This window comes from Dasypus novemcinctus, chromosome 26 (genome assembly GCF_030445035.2).
Source record: "Dasypus novemcinctus isolate mDasNov1 chromosome 26, mDasNov1.1.hap2, whole genome shotgun sequence".
NCBI lineage: Eukaryota > Metazoa > Chordata > Mammalia > Cingulata > Dasypodidae > Dasypus > Dasypus novemcinctus.
The window spans coordinates 801,220-818,176 of NC_080698.1; the positions used below are offsets into that span (position 1 = coordinate 801,220).

The following is a 16,957-nucleotide window of genomic DNA, read 5'->3' on the forward strand; positions in this document are numbered from 1 at the left end:
CCGCCCCCCCCCCCCCCCCCCCCCCCGCAGTTGTCTGTTCTCTGTGTCTATTTGCTGCGTCTTGTTTCTTTGTCGGCTTCTGTTATCGTCAGCCACACGGGAAGCGTGGGCGGTGCCATTCCTGGGCAGGCTGCACTCTTTTTCACACTGGATGACTCTCCTTATGGCGTGCACTCCTTGTGCGTGGAGCTCCCCTACGTGGGGGACACCCCTGTGTGGCACAGCACTCTGCACACATCAGCACTGCGCATGGGCCAGCTCATCACACGGGTCAGGAGGCCCTGGGTTTGAACCCTGGACCTCCCATGTGGTAGGCGCATGCTCTGTCCGTTGAACCAAATCTGCTTCCCGGATTTGTCAATTTTATTGGATCTTCTCAAAGAGCCAGCTTTTTTTTTTTTTTAAGATTTATTTCTCTCTCCTTCCCCCCCTCCCCCGTTGTCTGCTCTCTGTGTCCATTCACTGTGTGTTCTTCTGCGTCCGCTTCCATTATCCACGGCACCAGGAAACTGCATCTCTTTTTTTTTGTTGTGTCATCTTGCTGTGTCAGCTCTCTGTGTGTGCAGCGCCACTTCTGGGTGGGCTGTGCTTTCTTTCATGTGGGGCAGCTCTCCTTGCAGGGTGTACTCCTTGCACATGGGGCACCCCTACATGGGGGCACCCATGCATGGCACAGCACTCCTTACACATGGCAGCACTGCGTGTGGGCCAGCTAGCCACATGGGTCAGGAGGCCCTGGGTATCGAACCCTGGACCCTCCATATAGTAGGCGAATGCTCTTATCAGTTGAGCCAGATCCGCTTCCCAGAAACAGCTTTTAGTTTTGTTGATTTTCTCTATTTTTTGGTTCTCAATTTCATTTATTTCTGCTCTAATGTTTATTATTTCTTTCATTCTGCTTGCTTGGGATTTGGTTTGCTGTTCTTTTTTCTAGTTTCTCTAGTTGTTCAGTTCAACCTTTGTTTAACTCTTTTTTTTCTTTTTTAATATAGGCATTTAGGGCTATAAATTTCCCTCTCAAGACTGCCTTTGCTGTATCCTGTAATTTTTTTTTAAAGATTTATTTATTTATTTGGCCGTCGTCGTCCCCCCCCCCCCCCGTTGTCTGCTCTGTGTCTATTTGCTGCGTCTTCTTTGTCTGCTTCTGTTGTTGTCAGTGGCACGGGAATCTGTGTCTCCTTTTGTTGCGTCATCTTGCTGCATCAGCTCTCCGTGTGTGCGGCACCATTCCTGGGCAGGCTGCACTTTGTTTCACACTTGGCGGCTCTCCTTATGGGGTGCATTCCTTGCACATGGGGCTCCCCTAGGCGGGGGACCCTCCTGCGTGGCACGGCACTCCTTGCACGCATAAGTACTGCGCATGGGCCAGCTCCGCACGGGTCAAGGAGGCCCGGGGTTTGAACTGCGGACCTCCCATGTGGTAGATGGACGCCCTAACCACTGGGCCAAGTCTGCCGCCTATCCTGTAAGTTTTGATAGGTTGTGTTCTCATTTTCATTTGTCTCAATATATTTACTGATTTCAGTTGCAATTTCTTCTTTGACCCACTGATTATTTAGGAGTGTGTTGTTCAGCCTCCACACATTTGCGAATTTACTTTTTCCTGTCTGTTATTGATTTCCAGTTATGATCTGAGAAGGTGCTTTGTATAATTTCTGTCTTTTCATATTTATTGAGAGCTGCATTGTGCCTTAATATGTGGTCTCTCCTGGAGAAAGATCCATGGACGCTTGAGAAGAATGTAGAACCTGCTGAATTTGGATGCATTGTTCTGTATATGTCTGTTAGGTCTAACTCGTTAATCATATTCTTCAATTTCCCTGTTTCCTTGTTGATTTTCTGTCTAGTTCTATCTAATGATGTGAGTGAGGTGTTGGAGTCTCTAACAATTATTGTAGAGGTGGTTATTTCTCCCTTCAGTTTTCCCAGAGTTTGTCTCATGTATTTTGGGGCACCCTGGTTAGGTGCATAGATATTTATGACTGTTATATCTTCCTGGTGGATTGTCCCTTTTATTAATATATAATGGCCTTCTGTATATTTTATAACTATTTTGCATTTAAAATCTGTTTGGTCCGATATTGCTATAGCTATCCCTGCTCTTTTCTGGTCACTATTCACGTGGAGTGTCTTTCCACCCTTTCACTTTCAGCCGATTTGTATCCCTGGGTCTAAGGTGAGTTTCTTGTAAACAGCATATGGATGGCTTTACATTTTTTTATTCATTCTGTCAGCCTGTATCTTTTTCCTTTTTTTTTTTTTTAAGATTTATTTATTTCTCTCCCCTTCTCCCCCCTGCCCCATTTGTCTGTTCTCTGTGTCTATTTGCTACGTGTTCTTTGTCCACTTCTGTTGTCAGTGGCACGGGAATCTGTGTTTCCTTTTGTTGCGTCAGCTCTGCGTGTGTGTGGCGCCATTCCTCGGCAGGCTGAACTTTATTTTGTGCTGGGCAGCTCTCCTTACGGGGCACACTCCTTGCACATGGGGCTCCCCTACACGGGGGACACCCCTGCATGGCAGGGCACCCCTTGCGCGCATCAGCACTGCGCATGGGCCAGCTCCACACGGGTCAAGGAGGCCCAGGGTTTGAACCGTGGACCTCCCATCTGGTAGACGGGCATCCTAACCACTGGGCCAAGTCCGCTTCCCAGCCTGTATCTTTTGATTGGGCAGTTTAATTCATTCACATTCAGTGATATTACTGTAAGTGCACTATTTACTTCTACCATTTTATTCTTTGGTTTTCATATGTCATATCATATTTTGTCTGTCTTTTTACTCTTTTGGTTCTCCTTTCCCTATTCTTTGAACTATACTCTCCTCCAAGCCTCTCCTGTCTTTTTCTTTAAGGTTCTAAGGCTTCCTTTAATATTTTCTGCAAACATGGATTCTTTTTTGCCAACTCTTTTAGTTTCTGTTTGCTTGTGAATATTTTATACTCACCTTCATATTTGATGGACATTTTTACTGTATAAAGAACTCTCAGCTGGCAGTTTTTCTCTTTCAGTATCCTAATTGTATCATAGCATTGTCTTCTCACCTCCATGGTTTCTGAAAAGAAATCAGCATTAAGTTTTACTAGACATCCCTTGTACACGATGGTTTGCGTCTCCCTTGCTGCTCTGAGAATTTTCTCTTTATCTTTGACATTTGACATTCTGAATAGTATGTGTCTTAGAGTAGGACAATTCGAATTTTTTCTGATTGGGGTATGGTACACTTCTTGGGCATGTAAGTTCATTTTGTTTGTGAGAGTTGAGAAATTTTCAGCAATTATTTCCTCAAATATTCTTTCTGCCCCTTTTCCCTTCTCTTCTCCTTCTGGAACTCCCATGACACATATGTTGCTGCATTTTGTATTGTCATTCAACTCTCTGAGCCCCTGCTCAATTATTTCCATTTTTTTCTCCTTTCAATTTCAGCTGTTTTATTTTTGGTATCACTTATTCTTTCTTCTATCATTTCGAGTCTGCTCTTGTATGCCTCTGTATTAGCCAAAGGGGTGCTGATGCAAAATACCAGAAATTGGTTGGTTTTTATAAAGGGTGTTTATTTGGAGTAGGAGCTTACAGATCACAGGCCGTTAAGCATAAGTTACTTCCCACATCAAAGTCTATTTTCATGTGTTTGAACAAGATGGCTGCTGACATCTGTGAGGGTTCATGCTTCCCGGGTTCCTCTGGACTCAGCTCCTCTGTTTTCTCCACAAGGTCAGCTGTAGACTATCAGGTGAACGACTCTGTCTCTCTCTCCCTGGGCCTCCAGCTTTAGCATCAAAACTCCAACATTGAAAGCCCTAAACTCTGTCCTTTGCCATGCCTTTTATCTGTGAGTCCCCACCCACCAAGGGTGGGAACTCAATGCCCTACTGATTACTTAATCAAGTAAACCCCTGAATGCAATATAATCTAATATGCCCAGAGGAAAAGACCAGTTTAAAAACACAATCTAGTACTTCTTTTGGGAATTCCATCAATAATATCAAATACAGGTTCTAATGTGTTGGGGTTTTTTTTAAGATTTATTTATTTCTCCCCCTCCACCCCTGTTGTTTTTGCTCTCGCTCTCTACTCTCTATCTCCGTTCACTGTGTGTTCTTCTGTGTCTGCTTGTCTTCTTTTTAGGGGGCACTGGGAATCAATTCTGGGACTTTCCAGAGTGGGAGAGGGGTGCTTAGTCTCTTAAGCCACCTCAGCTACATGGTTTGCTGCATCTCTTATTGTCTCTCCTTTGTGTCTCTTTTTGTTGCATCATCTTGTTGCACCAGCTCTACATGTGGGCCAGCACTCCTGCATGAGCCAGCACTCCATGTGGGCCAGCTCTTTGCTTGGGCCAGGTCACCTTCACTAGGAGGCCCCAGGAATCGAATCCTAGACCTCCTGTATGGCAGATGGGAGTTCAGTCGCTTGAGCCACCTCTGCTTCCCTCTAATGTATTTTTTTTAAATTTATTGAAGTATATCAGTCATACATAAACATACATAAACAATAAGTGTATAAAAATAGTTTTGAACTTACAAAAAAACATATATAACATCATACAAGACTCTCGTAACTCCCCCTACCACCAATAACTTGCATTATTGTAAATCTTTTTAACTAATGGTTAAAGAGCATTGTCAAAATATTACTACTAAACAAAGTATTTTCCCCCAAACCAATCCTGTTGTTATTATCTTTGTATCATTTATCTATGAACATGCATAAACAAGTGTATAGTAAAAGGTGTGAACTTACAAAACAAACATGCATAACATCATACGGGGGTCCCATACATCAGCCTTCCACCAACATCTTGCACTGTCATATTTGTTACACATTATGGAAGAATATTGTCAAAATCTTATTACTAATCATAGTCCTTATCTTATATTTGGTGTGTTTTCCCCCACCCCACCCTATTATTATTTTTTAAATATATTTTTTATGACAGAAGTTGTAAACTTATAAAACAATCATGCACATGTGCAAAATTCCTAAACAACACCCCTCCATCAACACACTACAATGTGGTGTGTCATTTGCTATAGATAAAATAATACCTGATTGTTACCATGTCCATAGTATACATTTGGCTCACATTTTCCATACTGCCTCAGTGTCTTCCCAACACCCTGCAGTAGTGATATACTTTTGCTGTAGCTAACAAAGGACACTCTTGCATCTGTACCATCAACAATTCTCATCCATCTCTTGGTTTACTGTGCTATCAAGTTCCTAGATTATTCTCTAGCATTCTGTCAGTTGGCATTTACATAAATAGACTACCATTTTCAGCCACATCCCCATTTATAAACTAAGCTGTTACTCACTGTGTGTTTCTATCCACTCTATACATTTCCACATTTTTACAGTCAAGCTAATTAACAGTTCTTACATATATTAAACATCAATAGTCCACTCAGTCCTCCTCTTATCTCCCTTAAGAATCCACCCCCTATCACCAGGTCTTGAAGATATTTTCCAGTAATTTCTTCTACAAGTTGTATGGTTCTTTTATTTTTAGTTTTTTAATCCATTTTGAGTTAATTTTTGGATAAGGCGTGAGATAGGGGTCCTCTTTCCTTCTTAGAGCTATGGATATCCAATTCTTTCAGCATCATTTATTGAATGGACTGTTCTGCCCGAGCTGTGTGGGTTTGACAGGCTAGTCAAAACTCACTTGACCGTACATGTGAGGGTCTAATGTGTTTTTTATCTCACCTGTGGTGTCTTTAATCCCCATGAGTGAGCTCTGTTACTTTTCTGCTTAGGATTTCAAATTCTTCTTTGCACTCATTCAATATCTTCTTTTTTCTTTTTTCTTTTTAAGATTTATTTTATTATTTATTTCTTTCCCCTCCCCCCCGTTGTCTGCTCTCTATGTCCATTTGCTGAGTGTTCTTCTGTGTCTGCTTGCATTCTCCACAGCACCAGGAATCTGTGTCTCCTTTTGTTGCTTCATCTTGCTGCGTCAGCTCTCCGTGTATGTGGCACCACTCCTGGGCAGCCTGTGCTTTTTTCACACGGGGCGGCTCTCCTTGTGGGGTGCACTCCTTGCATGTGAGGCACCCTGCGTGGGGGACACCCCTACATGGCACGGCACTCCTCGCATGCAGCAGGACTGTGCATGAGCCAGCTCACAACACGGGCCAGGAGGCCCTGGGTTTGAACCCTGGACCTCCTATATGATACATGGACACTTTATCAGTTGAGTCATGTCCGCTTCCCTCAATGTCTTCTTGATGTCGTTTATCTCTTTATCCATATTGTCTTTCAACTCATTAATTTGATTTTAGAAATTTGTGCACTTCTTGCCGATTAGTTCTCTCAAAGTCTATCTCTTTTTTTTTAAGATTTCTTTCTTTCTCTCCCCCCTCCCCCCATTGTCTGCTGTCTTGTGTCCATTTGCTGTGTTCTGTGTGCTCTTGCAGTCTCGGCGGCACTAGGAATCTGTGTCTCTTTCTGTTGCGTCATCCTGTTGTGTCAGCTCTCTGTGTGTGCGGCGTCAGCTCTCTGTGTGCGGCACCACTCCTGGGCAGGCTGTGCTTTTTTCACGTGGGACAGCTCTCCTTCCAGGACACACTCCTTGCTCCCCTACACAGGGGATGCATGGCACAGCATTCCTTGCATATGGCAGCACTGTGTGTGGGCCAGCTCATCACATAGGCCAGGAGCCCATGGGTTTGAACCCTGGGCCTCCTATATGGTAGGTGGACGCTCTATCAGTTGAGCCACATCCGCTTCCCTCTTTTGGGGCTTTGATATTTTCCTTTTCTTGGGCCATGTCTTCTATTTTCTTAGTATGGCTTGTGATGTTTTACTAATAGCTAAGCATCTGATTTGGATGTAGTTTACTCTGATGCTCAATTTCTTTCTCTTTTGTAGGGATATAGTGGCTGGAGGCTGTGTGTTACAACTGCTTATTGATTCTTTGCTCGATCTCGACTTCTAGGATTGTCCCTGCTGGTTGCTCAACAGTGGACACTGGACTCAGTAACTGGTTACAGACCAGCTTCCTAGGGCTTTGGGGAAGGAGGCTATAGAGGCCAGGAAAAGCCTCTTCTACTTATTTTTAGTTTTTAATTTTTTCACGTGCACTTCCTTGGTTGGCCAGCACATGATGCTCTTTGGCAGCTCTCAGTTCAATGGGAGTGTATTTTTTGCAACACAGACTGGATCAGTGTGATAGCGCTTCCTATCTGGAGGCTAGGAGCTTTGTAATTCAAACTTGCTCTGAGACAGTTCTCCAGCCTTCTCGGCAGCCTCCTCCCTTTTCCTGGCTAGGAAATATTTCCACTCCCCTCTGAGTCCTCTACACTCAGTCCAAGTTAGTAGAGGAGGAGATTGGGAGGATCCTGTATCTTTAGCCCCTTGCTGCTCCCAAGGCAAACAATGGTAACCCTAACCCACCGGGCCTGGAAGGACTCCTGGGACACTGCAGACCAGATTTGTGAGTCAGAAGCTGACTGTGTCCCTCTTTCCCCTTTCCTGGGTGTCCCCAAAAGTCAGTCCCAGCCAGAAGAGAGGGAGGTTGTGAGGGTCACATTTCTCTAGTCCTTCGCCCGCTCCCAGGGCAAACCAGGGTGTGGTCCACCGGGCCTGGGACACAGCAGACCAAATTGTGGGTCAGAGACTGAGTCAGCTTAGGCAGTGTCCCTCTGTCTCTCCTTTCCTGGGGTGGTGGGTCCCTGGAGCCCCCTGTGTCTACAGTCGCAGGCCCAGAGGCCTGAGAGTTCTACAGCGTCTTTAGTGTGGAGGAGGGCGCTGGCAGCAGTAGCTGCTGGTTTCAGCTCCCAGGTCTGTAGTCACAATTTCCTTCCTTTCTCCCTCTCTCCTCTGGGCAGTGTCCAGCCTTCGCCTGGTATCCTAAACCCTGAACCCTGGAAGATATTTTTCTCACCATGTCAGCCTGTCCTCTAGTTATATTTCTCGAGGAGCAGAGTCTATCTTCCCAGATGTCCCCTCTATATAGCTGATCTTTTGCGATGTATCTGACTGATCACTTTCTCATTTTCGTTTATGTATATATTTTAAATACTTTCTTTGTGGTTACCCCAGAATTTATATTACACAATCTACATCTGTAAGACATTAATCCAAAAGATTTCAACTTCCCTTCAATAGCATATATGTCCTCTGCTCCCATATTCCTTGTTTCCCATCTTTATTTTGTTTTTGTTCCTCCTTCATATTTGCATGTCCATTATCAGGAAATATGCCTTTGTCTTGTTCAATTGTATTATGACGCTTACAGGAATTAAAGAGTAGAATTGTATATTGAGTATAAAGTACTATTGGGTTTTACATTTACCCTTTTAGTTACTGTTTTAGATTGCTAAAGACTGCAAAAGCAATATACAGAAATGCATTGGCTTTTACAATGGGGATTTATTAGTTTAAAAGCTTGGAGTCTGAGTCTCTGAAAGTGTTCAGATCAGGAACCAGCAGAAGGTGCTTTCCCTGAGCTGAAGCTCTGGGCCATCAGGCACATGCCAGGGCACAGTGGTGGCATCTGCCAGCCTCTTCCATGGGTTCCAGTGATTGCAACTTCTGGCTCCTGGGACTTGCCTCAACTTCTGGGCATTTCTTTTCTGTTTCTGCAGCCTCTGTCCATCAAGAGGCCTGAGACCCACCCACAGTAATGGACTGATTTAAGAACATAATTTTCTGGAGTCCACAAAAGACTAAAACTGTCACAGTTACCTTTATTGCAGATCTTCATTTCTTCACACTACTCCAAGCCACTTCCTCTTGTCTTTTCCTTTCAACGGATAGAACACCCTTTAGTAATTCTTGTAGAGAAGGTCTTTTGTTGGAGAACTTGCTGTTTTTTTGATCTGTGAATATTTTAAACTCTCCCTCATTTTTTCTTCTTCCCTTCCCCCTCCCTGCTGTTTTTGCTGTCTGTGTCCATTCACTGTGTGGTCTTCTGTATCTGTTTCTCTTTTTGTCTTCTCTTCTCATTTTTTCTCCTCTAGGATTCACCATGATTTGATCCTGGGGACCTTTGATGTGGAGAGAGGTTGGAGAGAGGTTCCCTGTCAATTGTGCCACCTCAGTTCCTGATCTCTGCTGCACTTCACCTTGACACTCCCCTTCATCTCTTTTGTTGCATCATCATCTTGGTGCATGACTCACTTGCGCAGGCACTGGCTCACCACATGGGCACCCATGCAGGCACTGGCTCACCACATGAGCACCCATGCAGGCACTGGCTCACCACATGAGCACCCATGCAGGCACTGGCTCACCACATGGGCACCCATGCAGGCACTGGCTCACCACATGGGCACCCATGCAGGCACTGGCTCACCACATGGGCACCCATGCAGGCACTGGCTCACCACATGAGCACCCATGCAGGCACTGGCTCACCACATGGGCACCCATGCAGGCACTGGCTCACCACATGGGCACCCATGCAGGCACTGGCTCACCACATGGGCACCCATGCAGGCACTGGCTCACCACATGGGCACCCATGCAGGCACTGGCTCACCACATGGGCACCCATGCAGGCACTGCCTCACCACATGAGCACCCATGCAGGCACTGGCTCACCACATGAGCACCCATGCAGGCACTGGCTCACCACATGGGCACCCATGCAGGCACTGGCTCACCACATGGGCCCTTGGCTCGCCATGTGGGCACCCACGTGGGCGCTCGGCTTGCCACATGGGCACTGACTCACTGCACAGGCACGCTTTCTCTTCTTTTCACCAGGAGGCCCCAGGTCCTCCCATATGGTAGGCGGAGGCATCATTACTTGAGCCACATCCACTTCCCTCTCCCTCATTTTTGATGGAGGGTTTGCTGGGTAAAGAATTTTGGGCTGCCTATTTCTCTTTTTCAGTATTTTAAGTATATCATGCCACTGCCTTCTCACCTCCATGGTTTCTGATGAGAAATTTGCTCTTGGTCTTATGGAGGAGCTCTTGAGAGTTGAAAAATTTTCAGCCATTATTTCCTCAGAGTTTCTTCTGTCCTTTTCCTTTTCTCTTTTCCTTCTGTGACCCCCATGTGATGCATGTATTTGTATGCTTCCTGCTGTCACTGAAATCTCTGAGACACTGCTCAATTTTTTTCTATTTCCTCTGTTTTCCTGTTTGTATAGTTGTGATTGTCCTGTCTTCCAGCTTCCTGATTCTTTTTTCTGCCTTTCCAAATCTGTTATTATATGCCTCAAGTATGCATTTTTAATCTCTATTATAATCCTTTACATCCCCATAATTTCTTTTTTTTAAACTTTCAGGGAGCAGATGTAGTTCAAGTGGTTGCGTCCCTGCCTCCCATGTATGAGGTCCTGGGTTCAATCCCCAGAACCTCCTGAAAAAAATTTCCAAATGCTTCTTTATGCTCACATTGTCTTCCTAATATCTTTCAGCGTTAATATCCATGTTTTCCTTTATCTCCTTGAATTAATGAGATTTGTTTGAACTTGTTTAATTGTTCCAAATTCTGTGTCTCCTCTGAAGTTTTAATTTGTTCCATTGACTGAGTGAAATCTTCCTGTTTCTAAATATGGCTTGTAATTTTTAGCTGCAGTCTGGGCATCTGATTATTTTGATGTGTTAACTGAAGGTCAGTTTCTCCCTCTTGTCTAGGGTTTTATTGTTGATTGGCTTTATGTTAAGGCTCTTCTTTGATACTTCGTCCAGATTTTTCTGAACCTTTAGAGTAGCCCTTGTTTAACTGTTCAGATTTTTTCACCTCTTCTTCATCTGTTTCTTGCCCTTGATATGTGGTACAGGTTTTAGGATTTACTTTTTGGGCAGTTGTTTCACTTCCAGGAGAACACTTCCTTTCCTCTGTTTCTTCTCTGGGAATCTTGATCTGTTCTGTGTGTTTTTGTGCAGAATTTCTCCCCAGCTCCTATGATTTGTTTAAATTCTCTCCCTCACTGAATGTTTTCCTTATACTTTTCAGTTCCGGACCTCTCTGTCTTACACCTACTCAGTCCCTCTCCCTCTTTCTCCCCCACCACCTCAGGCCTTTCTGCTTCCAGTTTCTTCCCCATTAGCATATCCCACCCCAGGGACGCAGATGTGTCATTACACAAAGCGGGTCAATTCAGAAAGGTCAGTTTTGCTTTTACGTGGTTCAATGAACAGAGACTGTGCTGCGTGTGCACCTCTTGCCCGCTGCCCTGCTGCGGTCTCTTCACTCTGTTCCCCCACCCTGGGGGGCTCTTTCACATGCAGCAGTCCTCAGAGGCTTGTGTGTCCCTTGGGTTCTGCGGGCTTGGGTCCCTGTGCCTGGATATGCATGCGGTTCTGACTCACTCCTGCGTCTTCATTCATGGGAAGAGGGACCTGGGCCGTGCTTCTCCGTGTGATTCCCAAGCTTTGTGGGACTAAGGGAGGGCATGTGGGGTCTGGATTGCAAGTCCAGGACAAAGATCTCCTACCTGACCCCAGAGATTATTTTTCTTTTTCTTCAATTCAGTATTTGTATAGCGCCCTTCTCCAGTCTGTTATCATCCTGCAGAGTTCTGATCATGTGGGATTTGTCCTCTTACATGTTGATCCTGAGGGGAGACTTTTCCAGGAGATGTCTTACATCACCATCGTAGCCTCCATTTCATATGAGTCTAAGAAGCTGTGTTAGTCAGCCGAAGGAGTCTGATGTAAATACCAGAAACTGGTTGGTTTTTATGAAGGGTGTTTATTTAGGGTAGGAGCTTACAGATACCAGGCCATAAAGCATAAGTTACTTCCCTCACCAAAGTCTATTTCCACGTGTTGGAGTAAGGTGGCTGCTGGTGTCTGTGAGGGTTCAGGTTTCCTGGGTTCCTCTGGGCTCAGCTTCTCTGTTTTCTCCACAAGGTCAGCTGGAGACTATCAAATAAGTGGCTCTGTCCCTCCCTGGGGTTTCTGCCATGTCTAAGGAGCCATCTCTATTCCTCTGTGTTCTTTTACTGGCTCAAGTCCTTTTTTCCCGGGGCTTGCTTCTCCTTCCTCTGTGAGCTTACTTCCCAGTGCTCCAGCTTAAGACTTCAGCATCAGCCTCCAACATCAAAACTCCAACATCAGGGAAGCGGATGTGGCTCAACTGATAGAGCATCCGCCTACCATATAGGAGGTCCAGGGTTCCAACCCAGGGCCTCCTTGCCCATGTGGTCAGCTGGCCCACGCACAGTGCTGATGTGTTCAAGGAGTGCTGTGCCACGCAGGGGTGTCCCCCACATAGGGGAGCCCCATGTGCAAGGAGTGCGCCCCGCAAGGAGAGTCACCCCACACAAAAAAAGCGCAGCCTGCCCAGGAGTGGCGCCACACACATGGAGTGCTAATGCAGCAAGATGACACAACAAAAAAGAGACAGGTTCCCGTGCCACCTGACAATAATGCAAGCAGACACAGAAGAACACACAGTGAACGGACACAGAGAACAAACTGCAGGGGTCGGGGGGGAGGGGAGAGAAATAAATAAAACAAATCTTTAAAAAGAAAAACAAACAAACAAAACTCCATCAGAAACCCTCAACTCTGTCCTTTGCCAGGCCTTTTATCTGTGAGTCCCCACCCACCAAGGGGTAGGGACTCAATGCCCTAATCATAACTCAATCATGCCCAGGTACAGACCAGGTTACAAACATAATCCAGTATCTATTTTTGGAATTCATAACCACATCAAACTGCTGCAGAAGCCCAGTGTAGTCAGTTACTCGTTGTTTTGGACTCGAGGTGGTTCAGTTAGCTTTGTCCAGGATTGGATGAGATCACCTGGTCTTCGTGGGTCTGCCCTTACAGAGAGGCTGTGTGCAAGAGATTTCCAGAAGGGGCTGTGTGCCTGGAAGATGTTCTAAAGCTTGGCATATCTACTCCACTGTTTGCCTGGTTTTCTATATGTACAGTTGTGAATGTGCTTCTACCTAAGGCCATTTAAAGGCCATATCTACAGCTACAAATGCGCTTTCCTAAAGACAGCTGCACTTACTGTAAACACAGACAGTGACATGGCAGTACTTTATAAGCTGTCTATCTGTCTTGGATTGCATAATTACGCAGATACCCGTCCTGTCCTAGTTTTGACACAATCCGTTTTCCTTATTGGCTCCTGTAAACTAAATGTAAATTTAATCACCATCAACACAGCTTATTTACATTAGTGAGCTGATGAATGAAATAACTATAATCAATGTTCATTTAGGAAAAGGAAGAGAGGAGAAAAGAAATCTACTTGCTGATCTTAAACTCTTGTGTTATGAGAGAGACAGTGTTCAGGCATTGGTTACTGGACCAGAGTATATATTGCATCCTGCAGAATTGCCCAAGCTTGTAATGTTAGGTCTCCAGGGTGTTGTAAGTCAAGGGCTTTAGTAAGGTCCTAGGCCAGTGAATCCACGGATGTCAGCCTGTTGCCTCACTTCCTTTGTTGTAGAGGAAGATCCTCATTTAGCAGATCTTACTATTTGAGGTTCCGCCCAAGGAATCCTGCCTGTGAAGAGTTCCGTCACCACTGCAAGTTGTTTTGATTTGGTCCTGGAGATTACTGGGCAGAGCCGCCTGTCTTTTCATCCATTGTACTCAGGCAATTGCTGGAGGAGCTGGGACAGCCTACTATCTTAATTTGAATCAGCCGTGTCCTCAAGTGTCACTCACGGGATTTTTCTGGTAATATAAGTCCTGCTGAACCAAACTTACAGGTCCAGGGGTCTCAGCACCAGGCTGCTCCTTGCCCCTGACTTACCTTTCCCATTTGACTACTCTCTCAGCAGTTGTAGCTGTATATGAGTGACCATCCCAGAAACACTCCTTTTGGAGAGTGGCAGCTTAGCTCCAAGTTACTGGCGCCTCTCCTCTCCAGTCACAAGGACACACAGAGCACCCGATCAGGGCTGCGGACCCTGAGCCCTCAGTCTGATTTAGAAGAACCATGTGGGACATTCTGTCTAGTCCAGAAGCCACCTTACAGTGGGGAAGACGTTGCGTTTATCCCCTGGGAGGGGGCAGAGCCATGGGGAATGTTCTGATGACTCCTCAAGCCCCTACAAAATATCAGTCGCTAGAATTCCTACAAAATGGAACATTGTTCAACCATACTACCAAATACTATAAAGGATTTAGCCAAAATTGTCCTTCAGAAGTGACTGCGCTCTGCGGGGGCTTGCTCTCAGCAGTCTGGCATCCTGCCTCCCTTGGAGACCGTCCTGTGCTCTTGTTAGGGTTGATGCCACTCTGCTCCCCCTGCTGCCCGCAGCTCCGCGCAGGTCTGGCGTGGGACTGCTCCCTTCCCGTTGCCGGTTGCCCGGGTTTTGAAGACTGCGCGCTCGTTATCTTCACTGTCCTTTCCAGTCCCTTTAGTTGTGCACTGACTGCCAGCTGCCGAGCCTCCCAAAGCCCTTCCCCCTGAATGCATGGCCCAGGGTCTAAGGGATGGAAGCTCGCTATAGCCTTGACCCCAGAGCAGCATCTTTTCCTGAAGTTTCGTGTTTTGTGCCCTCCTTGGCCCCTGTCCCGTCAGACTGCCACATCTGTCCCACACAACTTGCTAAAGGTCTGCTTGTGACATTAGTCCTGACAGTGCTCTGTTGGTTGGTCTCTTGGTCACCTTGTGAACAGGTTGTTGTTGGTGATGAAGGCTATGATGCTCTCGGAGCTTGCAGGGGAGTCTCCGGAGCATCGGACTCCACTGCCCAGGCGCTGCAGGCCCTGGGAGCCACCAGGCCCCGCGTCCTCAGCCCCGCAGGCCCCAACTCCTAGCTCTCCTTTGACACTCTTTCCCACCTTAATTTCATACTCCAGCACCAGCAGTTGCTTCCTTCTTGGGCCTTTTTTTCCCCCTCAGAGAAATAGTTTTTATCCTCTCCTGCAAGTCACCACAGTAGCTAGTAAAGAGCACCAGGCTTGCTGAGAGCAGATGGGACGTGGCCGATTCAGCCATTTCTTTCAGCCTAATTTGTGGGCCCAGCCTTAAATTCTTTATGTAGTTGGCTCTTCTGAGCCTTGAGAAACTGTCAGAATTGCTAGTGTTAACTCTGAATGCTGAGGATCCACGTTTTATATTAATTATTGCTGACCCTGAGGCTCATGTGGCCAGTGGCCAGGCCACAGGCTGTAAGTGGTAGGTGAGCATGAGATACTCTTTGTTCTCACTCTGACAAGTAGATGCCAAGACAGCCGGCAGGCCCCCAGGGACCCGGCGCGGGGGGCGCAGGGCGGAAGGGTGGCCCAGGGTCGGGAGGCTTTTGGGCCCGGGCAGTGCCCGTCAGACTTGGTGTGCATCAGTCAGCTGGGAGCCTGTCCAAACACAGGCTGCTGGAGTGAGACCTGAGAAGTCGTATTGTTGGCAAGGTCCCAGGTGATGCTGGTGCTGCAGGGACCACAGGCCTGGTACAGGCTGTTCCAGCTACTTTCAGACTCCATTTCCCTTCGTAGATAATCTGAGCATGATTTGCCTGTAGGATTTTTATCATTAATCAGCAGGTAGCCAGGTAGGACGTGAGGAGATACTGTGGCCTTTGGGCCCTTTAGCCCCTGGTCTCAGCTTGTACAAGCCTTTAAGAGAGGGGACAGACCAGGCGGTCAGAGGGGTCGGGGGCAGCAGTCCAGGCGGTCAGAAGGGTCTGGGAGGTGGTCTGGGTAGTCAGAGGGGTCAGGGTGCGGCAGTCCAGGCGGTCAGAGGAGTTGGGGGGCAGCAGTCCAGGCAGTCAGAGGGGGTTAGGGCGGCGGTCCAGGTGGTCAGAGGGGTCAGGGGCTGCAGTCCAGGCAGTCAGAGGGGTCAGGGGGCTGCAGTCCGGGCGGTCAGAGGGGTTGGGGGCAGTGGTCAGAGGGGTTGGGGGCGGCGGTCAGAGGGGTCGGGGGCTGTGGTCCAGGTCAGTGAGGTCGGGGGCAGCAGTCCAGGCGGTCAGAGGGGTCAGGGGCAGCAGTCCAGGCGGTCAGAGGGGTCGGGACAGCAGTCCGGGCGGTCAGGGGGCGGCATTCCGGGCGGTCAGAGGGGTCGGGGGCAGCAGTCCGGGTGGTCAGAGTGGTTGGGGCAGCGGTCCGGGTGGTCAGAGGGGTCGGGGGCAGCGGTCCGGGTGGTCAGAGTGGTTGGGGCGGCAGTCCGGGCGGTCAGAGGGGTTGGGGGCAGCAGTCTGGGTGGTCAGAGGGGTCGGGGGGGGCGGCATTCCGGGCGGTCAGAGGGGTCGGGGACAGCAGTCCGGGTGGTCAGAGTGGTTGGGGCGGCAGTCCAGGCGGTCAGAGGGGTCGGGGGGCGGCAGTCCAGGTGGTCAGAGGGGTCGGGGCGGCGGTCCGGGTGCCAGAGGGTATGCCTGACTGGAGTCGCCGTCACGTGCACACCCCAGCAGTGGGCTTCGGCGCCCCTCACCCTGATGCTCTTTGTTCCCAGTGCCTTTCCGGCAGTTCAGACGGGACAATTCGCCTCTGGTCCCTCGGCCAGCAGCGGTGCATAGCGACGTACCGAGTCCACGACGAAGGCGTGTGGGCTCTGCAGGTCAGCGATGCCTTCACGCACGTGTATTCTGGAGGAAGGGACCGGAAGATTTACTGTACGGACCTGAGGAACCCGGACGTCAGGGTGCTGATCTGTGAGGAAAAAGCGCCTGTTCTCAAGGTACGTTGTCTGTAGCAGTTTTGTAAGACTGTTGCACTCCGTAGTCAGACGGCAGGATCTGAACTGAAGCAGGGATCCCCTGTGGGCTGTGAGAACGACGCCTCACGTGAGCGGGAGCCTCTGGACGGAAGAGTCTGTGCTGGCCAGGCTCAGGGGTCGCTTTTATGTTTTTTCAAAACATTTTTGAAAATCACCTGTAATAAGAAATTGAGGTTTTTGGGGTCGTCAGGGACACAGGGCTCTTCTGTTAGGTTCCCAGCTTTCCTGATCCATGCCTCAGGGCAAATGTGGGGAATGGGGGGGGGGGATCTGTGGGGAGGAAGAGGGCAAGCAGTCCCGGAAGCCAGGCTCTGCGGTGTGGGCCGCGGGTCCTAGGAGTTCTGCACCTGCTGAGGGTAGAGCCTAGATTCAGAACGGCC

General features: G+C 47.9%; 1 protein-coding gene across 2 annotated transcripts in view; it reads left to right on the forward strand.

Annotated features, from left to right (window-relative positions):
* WDR48 (WD repeat domain 48) overlaps window positions 1–16,957 on the forward strand; it is a 67,436-nt gene that overhangs the window by 32,473 nt on the left and 18,006 nt on the right. For both annotated transcript variants that reach the window (XM_004480720.4, XM_058288517.1), the window contains exon 8: window positions 16,314–16,538. In XM_004480720.4, the coding sequence (XP_004480777.2) occupies window positions 16,314–16,538 (225 nt within the window). The remainder of the gene's footprint in view (window positions 1–16,313; window positions 16,539–16,957) is intronic.